This window comes from Thunnus thynnus, chromosome 9 (assembly GCF_963924715.1).
Source record: "Thunnus thynnus chromosome 9, fThuThy2.1, whole genome shotgun sequence".
NCBI classification, from domain to species: Eukaryota; Metazoa; Chordata; class Actinopteri; order Scombriformes; family Scombridae; genus Thunnus; species Thunnus thynnus.
Window position 1 is genome coordinate 24,134,431 of NC_089525.1, and position 10,230 is coordinate 24,144,660.

Sequence of the window (10,230 nt, forward strand, 5' to 3'; positions counted from 1 at the left end):
TCTGGAGAAAAAGGGGAAATGCATTTAACATGCAACTTTGTTCATCCCATCTAACATGCACACAGGAGTCAAAAGGAAACAAACAGTACTGAACCATCAATTTATTATAACTATCTGTCACAATACAAGGCTCAAAGTTAATTTATCTTGCCTGATTTGCATTACAAATGTATAAAATGTACAGAAATGCTCAGTATCAAAGAAACTGGAAGCTTTAAGTTCTAAACTGCAGATAGTACTAAACAACAACAACCTCTGACATACATATTTACAAGCAATTTACTGGTGAACAGGAATCTTAAACATAAAAATAAGCATAGCTGTGGATCTCCAACTGCAGGAATTCTTGCAAAAATGGTCATGCTTAAAAAATGTCCAGTTTCTGTTTGACTTGTGTTACAAAAATTCTGGAGGAGGAAAAATAAAGAGTCCCAATATAAGTCTGTAGAAAGCCCACAATAAAGAGTTTCTCCCTCAGGTGGCTGAAACGCAGCGTGTGTTAAAGAGTGCAGGTTCTTCAGACAAACGTGATGCGGCTGCGGGCCTGGTTGACCTGCCACACGTTCAGCTCCTCGTACTCCTCCAAGGCCTCCTGGAACTGGGCGGGGGTGAAGCCACGCGAAACGCATCGCTGCTCCGCCTCAGACATGCGGACCACCCCGCCGGGTCCACCGCGGCCTGTTACGCCCTCTGTGGCGAGTTCACGCACCAGAGAGAAGATGACGTCGGCTGGACGCTGAGTCCTGAATGGAAGGAAACAAACGATGAGTTTTAGACTTTAGAAGAGCTCTAGTTTACCTTTTGTTGTACCGACTACAAGATGAAGGTCAATTAAATGCTTAAAATGGAGCCAGAATAAAAGAAAATGGACTTTAGACGTTACTGGCTTCACGTTTAAAGACTCCAAGATGCTAATTTGAAACGATGTAGGAATATGGCTTCTCTCTGCCTCCCATTGTTATAAAAAGCCTCCAAGTTACTGTAAAGATCTGAGTAGATAAAAAAAAAAAGTTCACCAGCCCTACAGATTGCTGAAGTGAACATGCTGCTGTGTGAACAGAGCTCCATAAAAATCCTCAAGTTTTACAGCTTCCTCCAGGATACACAGCTACTGTTACAGATATATGAGAAGCTCATAAAAGGGGGATTTTAGGTCAAAAGACATCCGGTCACTGGAGTGAGCTCACCGACCTGCTGTCATTAAAAACCAGTTTGAGTTTAAAAGGTGCTAACACCAACCTTGTGGTGCCGGACTTGTCAGCCTGAAGTGAATCCTTTGACATCTCCATCAGTCTCATCGCCTCGTTGACGTCTTCCTTCTCCACAGAGTCCATCATGCGAAGGCGAGCCTGCAGGAGGAAATAAAAACAGCGGATACGGATGGTGAGTTAGACGGAAGCGAGATAAAGTAAATAATCATAGTAGAAAACGTAGCTTCACAGGAGATCCGTCTTGATTATGTAGGCTGCGCTATGCCGGCACTGTCAGACCGAGACAAGTGCAATGCCCTCTGGGATGGCCGGCAATTGCCCAAGTCTCCGCCTCTCAACACCAGCTAGTCTCTCTACAGGTTGAAATCAAAACATCAGACGACAAAAATGCTAAAAAAGAGAAACCGAAAGCTTTACATGTCAAGTTGTTACACAGAACATATTGATGACTTTTCTGGCCATGGTCAGTTTTGCATGGGTTTGCACAGCTGCGCCTAAAGCACACAGGCTGACTGCCCACCCTGCAAAGCTGGCCAGGATCAGACAAACCTTTTGCTACATCTCACTTGAATGGTTGTGAAGGTGAAACAACTTCATCATCAGAAATGCAGAGTTCACAGTTGATGAGCAGCTGTTGTGCAAATGAACACGTTCTTGATGCAGCCTCAACAACTCCAGCAGGGTTTTTTTTTTTTCCTTCCTTCCTCCACACAGTCTTTGTTGTAGCAGCAATTTGCCCTCTTGTGGACGTCTACGTGCAGCACATTGCCTACCTGTCTGCCTGAAGTGCTGGTTTTGCAGTAGGTGGATGACTGCTACCTGCACAAACAGCACTTTTGACACCCAGAGGCTGATACAATGCCAGACTATAAAAAAAACCCCACTCATTCAGGATGTATTAACTTTTCTTTACACTTCTTCAATTAATCACTTTTTAGAAAGCTATGATACATTTTCCAGTTTGCTACTGCTGAGTCACTGAGAATAATGACTATATCCTCAGTGTTTACAGACTGGAGATCTTTTGTCCAGCGTGGGAAAGAAGTGCTCACACTGCAGTAGGCCAGGTTATCATCACTACCTGCACTGTAAGCACTTTAGCTCACACTGGACTATTGATGCACATGCACACGAGAAAGAAAACCATTCAACTCTTTAGAAAGCAACACATTTGGGTGACTTTAAATGTGGTGGTATCAGTAAGAACTCAAAACGAATCATTTGAAAATTGTATATAATTGATTAAAATGCAAGAAAAAACAGATTATAGAGCTTTTGTCAAAGTGGCCTCTAAATGTTTCCAGTTTAAACCTCACAGCTGACTAGAGATGAGGTGTGATTCTCACCAGGGCTGTGGACAGACGGAGGATGGAGAGGAGGGTACGAGCTGAGGTGAAGGTGGTGTCCTTGCTGACTCGTGCCTCTTTCCTCATTTCCACATAAGCGGCAGTGATGTAATCAGCCAGCGACTCTGGGACCACAGGCTGCTTTTTCTTACACACAGCGATGTAACGCCTGGAGGGAATTACATCACAAAACAACAATTAAGTACATATAATATTTGTATGCGTAATACAACATAAACTATCAATAACAACCTGAGTTCTGTCTGGAATAATATTGGTTCTCCAGGTTAAAAAGTGTTTAAAGAGCAGTAAAACTGTATCGAACATTTTTTCATCTCACACAGAATAACTGAGCTTTTCTGCTACGCACCTCATCAGCTTCATGTCAATGGGGGTGAAGTGAGTGGGCGGCTGGCGGCAGTGCTGGTGTACATAGGTGATGTGCTGGGCCAGACGCAGGTCGGCATCTGCATCAGGCTTGTCCTGGATCAGCCAGAGAAGGTCGAAACGGGAGAGCAGAGCAGCTGGCAGCTGAATGTTCTGCTCAATGCTCTTCCGGGGATTGTAGCGGCCGTAGGCAGGGTTGGCTGCTGCTAGAATGGAGCAACGGGCGTTGAGGGAGGTCATGATGCCGGCCTGGAAAGAGAAAAATAATGTTAATCAAGATGTTTTACATCACCATTAGATTAGAATGTCTCCACAAATTTGCCTCGTGGTTATTAACGACCGATGTTCATTACCTTAGCGATGGAGATGGTCTGCTGTTCCATCACCTCATGGATTGCTGTGCGGTCAGCGTCAGCCATCTTGTCAAACTCATCAATACAGCAGATGCCCAGGTCAGCCAGCACCAAGGCTCCACCTTCCAGGGTCATCTCTCCGGTCAGGGGGTCACGCATCACTGCCGCTGTCAAGCCGACGCCGGACGACCCACGACCTGTTGTATACTGGCCTGAAGATGAGATACGGGACAGTAGAAAGTGATCAAATTAAACTTACATGAAAAAGAAGTTTGCATAGAATTTGCTTTAAACGACATTCAGATTTAATGAACAAAGACAATCAGATACTGGTAGAAGTTATTTGATCAATTTTCTCATTATTCTGGTGTCCACAACTTGGCATACAAGCAACTGGGAACTCTGCTAACGTCCGGTCAGATCAAAAAGTTAATATTTGACCATGTATGCCCCAATGGAAAGAAAATGCCTCACTGGATAAAATATTAAACCAGATACAGGACTTTTACTCCAACAAACAGGGCTGTACTCACTTCGAGGAGCCAGACGGTCAATGTAGGACAACAGCTGGGACTTGGCGACTCCTGGGTCTCCCATCAGGCAGATGTTTATGTTGCCTTAAGGGGGAAGAGCCAAAAAACAGGAAGAGTGGAGCGGTTATTGCAAGATTTCATAAAAGGGCAGATAATTGTGTTTGAGAAATGCTCAAATGATCACAATTGACAATGACGACATCTTTTATTTCCTTTCTAGATATACAGAAATTTGAGAGGTGCTCAAGTCAGTGCTTACCTCTGATTTTCATGCCTTTAGGAGCCTGTTCCACTCCTCCAACCAGCAGCAGGAGCAGAGCCTTCTTTACGTCTTCATGTCCGTAGATCTCTGGTGCTATCGAGCCGGCTAGTTTCTCATAAAATCCTTCATCTACAACAGAGAAAAACAATTCAGTTGGCAGTTAGGCATCCGCATCAGTTAATGGCATCTCATTTTGCTAAAATCCAGCCGTCACCCACGCAGACCCCTACCTGTGATGCTGCGCAGCTCCTCTTCGGTCAGCTCCTCATTGCCGAGCTCATCGTCCTCCGTCTTGTTCATGAGTGTGATGCTGTGAGCTTCCATGTAAGTTTCTGACAGAAGACCCTAAAAAGCACAAATAACAAAATCAAAACATGTGATAAGAGTCTTCAGAGTGAGATATAGTTTAGTCTGAGTTGAAACAGAAGAATCCTAAAAATTCAGGTCAAGGTCACTTACCTGAGTAGCCTGCCTGAAGCCTGTGCGCAGAAGAGGGAGGAAGACTCCTGTGATGGCGACATGGTCTCCTGGTTGGGCGAGACGTGTGTTTTCACCTCGTGCAAACACAGACATACTCCTTGGAATATTACCGACAGGCACCTGGTCACTCTGTGGGACGACAGAAACTTGTTCTCTCACAATAGTCCAGTGAAATATATACAACAGTGTGTGAGCGTGTTATTGTGAAGCTCCTTACATGTTCCTGAATACGCAGCTCCTGGAATTTGACGAATTTGGAGCCTCTGGTCTGCAGGTAAAGACGACCTCCGGATTTGTTGGTGACGCACTCTTGGCTGGGACACATGATGAGGGGCATGAAAGAGGGAGACTGGATCTGAAGGACAAGATGAAGACATTATGAAACATTATGAAACCCAACATATATGTACTGTCACAAGACTCGAACGATTACAGGATTGAATGCAGTCTTACCGGTTGGTAGGTCTCAGCTCCGCACTGGTCACATGTGTATGTAGCTACGACCATCATGGGTTTGACCTCGGTGGCACGAGTCACGATGCCTCGAACGTTCACCAGATGCCCGATGCTGTCAGCTCGCACGTCACGAACCACTTTGGGTTTAGAAGTGCTTGGAGATTTGAAGTATACCTCACTGTGGATGGAAGAAAAAAATTCATAAGAATCAGAATATATCATATTTACAATAGTTTAACAATTTTATGAGTCTTTTAGAATAGTCCAAATTTTGTTTGATGGAGATTTTATTTACTACTATTAACAAAAGGGTTAAAGTTATTAAGGAATAGTAGCACCATGTTTAAAAAAGGGAACTCTGATTAAACACTGAATCTTAATTAACTTACTATCTCCTCATGAGTTCAGGCGGGTATTGGTTACGTGGGTCACGTGTGTCTGCAGGGTCACGACCCCTCTGCTCCATCATCAGCCTGTGCTCAATGTACACATCCAGAGCATCTTTGGCCACAATCTGGATATGACAAAAAACATTTTTTTTGCATTAATGCAGGGAACTCTGTTTTTAGGAGACCCTCATTACATTTTATTGGAAAACTGACAAAAGAAAAAAGTGAAACTGATAGTTGGTTTGTTAGATACTAAAATAAAATGACTTGATAGTCTTACTGTTTATTCACTAGAGTTGATCTTCTAATCAAAAACACTTTGACTTTGTCTAAGAATCATACAGGATTTACTTCTCAGCTCTACTTACATCTCTTTCTTTGTACTCTGGCAGCAGCTCGTGGACGGCGTCAGCAAACAGGCCCGTGTAGCGCTTGGCATTCTCACAGATGCTCTCGACCAGCTCGGGGTCTTCCTCAGCCACATCGTCCAGGTCCACAAAGAGAGACACCTGCTCCCTGTGGGCCAGTGCCACCTGTACACACAGACAAGTGATTAGATGAGCCACTTAATTACATGACCTTGTCTGCACAGTTGCTGCATAATAACACAACAGTGACACCTCTACATGCACTTGAAATCAGGCAAGATGTAATCATGCATTCAAATGTAGGTTTATAATGTGACAGGAAGTTAGAATATGCTCTCAGTAAAGTGGGTGGAGTATTCTGTCGTATTTACAGTAATTACTTGTAAGCATCTAGATCTGCAACGATTAGTGGATTAATTGCCAACTATTAAATTAATTGCCAAATATTTCGATAATCCATTAATCGGCTGGAGTCATTTTTAAGAAGAAAGCCCAAGTTCTGATTCCAGCATCGCAAATAAGAATATTTCCTAGTTTCTTTAGTCCTCTATGATAGTAAACTCAGTATCTTTAGGTTGTGGACTTGTGGCCAGGACAAAACAAGACATTTAAGGTTCACTTTGGGCTTAGAAAATGGTGAAAAAAGTCCATCACCGTTTTCCTGACATTTTATGGACTAAACAACTAATTGATTAAATTGAAAAAATAACTGACAGATTAATGATAATGAAAATAATCATTAGTTAAAGATTTACTAAGATCAACATTTTGCTTTGGAATTATAACAATATTGACAAATCTGAATAACATGCGAATCAACAAAATTACCGTTGATGTTTGTTTTTTTATTTTTATTTTTTACAAAGAGATTATTTTATTTAAAAGGTGAGCAGTGAACAACACTTGGTGTTCAACCTCTAAATTTGTAGGCATTTGTTTTAGCAACAACTAAATGAAATTACTATCCAAAAGAGCAATGAGTGGTTTAAATTATTTAGGAAGAAAAGCAATAGACAATGGATTTGTCTGTTTTACTGGCAAATCTGACATTACCTGTCATCAGAAATGCATTTTTTAATGTCATTTATTTACTTAAGAGTCTTTCATCAACAACCATCCTCACCAGGCCTACAACAATCAACTCCAGAAAGAAAACCATTAAATATTTGTTTCCTATACTTACAAGTTGAGCTCCATATTTGAACACCTTCTTCCCATTGTCATCCTCTGAGTAAAACTCCTGCAGGAACCTTTTGCATTTGTCTGTAAAAAAACAAAAAAACAAACAAAAACATTCAGCCTCCTTTCAGAACAGAAAAACACAGGCCTAAGCAGACACTAGGTGGGGATTGTTTATTAGCTCCATATACACAAAGAAATCATTGTTCACTGATGTTACCTTTTACATTTGTTGAAATTACACTAAAGCTGTTTCCTCCAAGTTTAAAAGCTATTGAAAATGTTGATTAACAAGTGGGCCTACACACTGGGAGCTAATTTGTTGTCCTGCGACGACCCCCTTTGTTGAGTAACATGGCATCCTGTAATCTCGATGAGTCACTATTACCTACTGTACAGCACAAACTGCCAATGCTGCTCTCCAAGAAGCGAATTCCGCTCGACTTTGCCTACTATCACGGTTTTTTGAAGAGAAATTACTGAGGTTACGCAGCAAATAGCTTCAGGTTGAGAATGTAAATACAACAACAGGCGCGCTCAGTTCAGTGTCCATTTTTTTTTTTTTTTGGGAAAATATCCCCCACTTCTCGAAAGAGCAGCAACTACAAACAATATTTAAATCCACGTTACAAAAAACGAAACTAGACCTAGCACGATAATCAAAGTACTCCACTTACTTTGACGCCGTAGTAGATAATCTGCAGCTCTGCTTTATTATTTCACTGTTCGAGGATGTTATTGTAAACAAAGCAGCACATGGCTTTTGTGCCTCTTCACTTCGAGATCCCTCCGCGATCCCTGCGCTCTTAAAAATAGTCCTGGCTGTTGTTTTCAAAAATCCACGGCCAGCCATCTTCTAACGTTAGCTTAGGTTAGCCGAGTTGTGCTTGAACACAGACATGCATCACCAACGTTAGCTACTGCTTTTTAAACATAATCGCTAAGCGGTAAGAGGTGGCTGAGTTTTTAATGTTTAACGCTTACGGTTGATGCACTCCCAGTTAAACGTCTCAGCAGTCAGTTTGATGCAGCAATCATATTCACGGATAGGAAGATGACTCAGGTCGTTGTAAAGTTTCGATTTTAAGTGGGAAGCAAAATCATATATAGATAAATTGTTATACAGAGCCCTTTTAGTTCAGTAATTGATATTAAGAGGCTAAAGTATGGTCACACATAGTTTTTTTAAATTACTTTTATATCCTAACGTACCAGTACAATGTTGCCGATATGAATTTCAGTTAATTCCGTTGGTGGGATTCTAACGGTTATCCGTTTTTGTAAATACAACGTATTTTAGACGCACAGCTTGTTTATACGTATAACATCAAAATAAAGTTTGTGACCAGAACATAATCCAGCCATTTGGAGTGCTCTTGAGCAAGATACAAGTTGAGTTAGCTATTGGTATTTTACTACAACAGGCTATAACGTTACACCTAAATGCACAATCGCACGTTAACTTGTGTTACTGACAGTCAGCTTGTAGCTACCTTGCTAGCATGCTAACATAACGTTCATACTGCAAGTGGGTAGCTAGCAGTAACGTTCGTTAGTTTAGCTAGCTGATAAGAGAGACTAAGTTCAGTGGAAGAAAGTGAATCGTTTTCAGGTCGTGTAAAGCGCTTGTATATGTCGAGAAGTTAAGAGAAAGTACTGAATATCACATGTTAACTTATTAAAGTTTTTTTTGTTTGAAAACTCGGCGTCAACACGCTACGTTATTACAAGTGAATCGCGTAACAAACTGAAACCTTTTAACGTGTAACATTGGTATTAACGCTATTTACAGATAACCGTCAAGTTATATGTATCATGTAGGTCTAACTACCAACTTAATCGTTAACGTTATCTAAGTAATTTGCGTTGAACATGTCAAAGGATGCATAACGTTACAAATACTTTTCTACAAATGCTTGTTGCATGACCTGAAATAATGTACCCAGTATTAAAGAACAACACGAGCATCTGATACCAACTTTCTAAAAGGTAATATCTTATAACTAAAAAAGCCTGCTCACTCTTCATTAACTTACTAAGATATTGTTGGACATGTGCTTTCACGGTGGCGCCTGCTCCTTTGTTTAAGCTGATCCATCCGGGCCACTGAGTAGTCAAGGCTCTCAGACAATGCTGATTTACTTCAGAGTTAACTAAAGGTTTAGAAAACTTTGTGCAACTTCAAGGTGAATACCAATTCCTGATTTATTGAACTGTACAACAACGTTATACAGGCACACTCATATGCAGGATTTCCCGGGTTGTAGTTTGAGGAGAGTAAGCTAGTGCAGAAGCAAAAAACGAGGAGGCAACTTTATCAGATGAGTGACTGAATTGCACTATTTTAAACTGCACAAACCTAATTCATTGAGGTTATTTAGGTAAACTGACTTTATATCCAATGCAATCCATGTTATACACTCGCTACGTTTTCAAATAGCATTTTAAAGCACATATTTAGTCATAAGTTTAGTATTTTAGGCCAACCTGTTGCTGCCATGCCGTTATTATGTAAGTTAACACATTACCTTTCTCTGCCGCATAATCCTTACGAGCCATGGCTGTAGACGTTGACCCTCAGGTGAGATAACTTGATTACAAAATGCTACGGTGCAAACTGACCCAAAAAATCAGTTTAAATTCCCGGTTTAGTCTCTTTACTATCACCGGAGACCAGCGTTCATTCACTCTCAGTTTGGTCTCCCCGGTCGCGCTGCAAGAAGTGGCGCGAGTCTGACGTCGCCAGCAGCCAATCATGATGCTCCTTTCAGCACGGAGAGGCGGGCTTTCGTGGTGGCGCGAAAGCTGCGGGCGAATGCACGTCACGTGACTCGACTAACTTCCGCCCTGTTTGTCAGTAATGGCGCGAAAGGCGATGATTGGATTTCATACAACTGACTGACCCCAAAGTGAACTCAGATACTGTAGTACATACTGAATAAACACCGAAGCTTGGCCAAATTAACCCATTAAAACTCTCAGTTATTAAAGTTTTATTGTTTTCATAGTAGGCTAAAAACACTTTATGAAAATATACATTATTTTGCTGACTGGAGGGCGTCATACTCCTCTCAAATACCTCATTACAGACAAGAGGTGTCCAAATTTTATCCTGGAAAAAAATAAGAATGATGATGATGATGATGATTATTATTATTAATAATAATAATAATATGTCCTTCTGCACTGCACTTCCATAAACTGTTCATCTTTTTGGCGCTATAACTATACAGTAAGACCTTATAGCTAGATGTTTTTGTATTTAT

At 41.3% G+C, this 10,230-nt stretch overlaps 1 protein-coding gene across 1 annotated transcript; it reads right to left on the reverse strand.

Moving 5' to 3' along the window:
• Positions 1 to 86: 86 nt before the first annotated feature.
• Positions 87 to 9,695, reverse strand: mcm7 (minichromosome maintenance complex component 7). The gene is made up of 15 exons (XM_067599808.1): positions 9,493 to 9,695; positions 6,969 to 7,048; positions 5,786 to 5,950; positions 5,418 to 5,542; positions 5,026 to 5,206; positions 4,790 to 4,927; positions 4,552 to 4,701; positions 4,323 to 4,437; positions 4,090 to 4,221; positions 3,831 to 3,914; positions 3,298 to 3,509; positions 2,928 to 3,193; positions 2,558 to 2,726; positions 1,240 to 1,349; positions 87 to 743 (listed from the first exon to the last, which is right to left on the reverse strand). Exons 1-15 carry the CDS (start codon positions 9,521 to 9,523, stop codon positions 518 to 520), a joined length of 2,184 nt encoding a protein of 727 aa, XP_067455909.1. The 5' UTR covers positions 9,524 to 9,695; the 3' UTR covers positions 87 to 517.
• Positions 9,696 to 10,230: the final 535 nt, after the last annotated feature.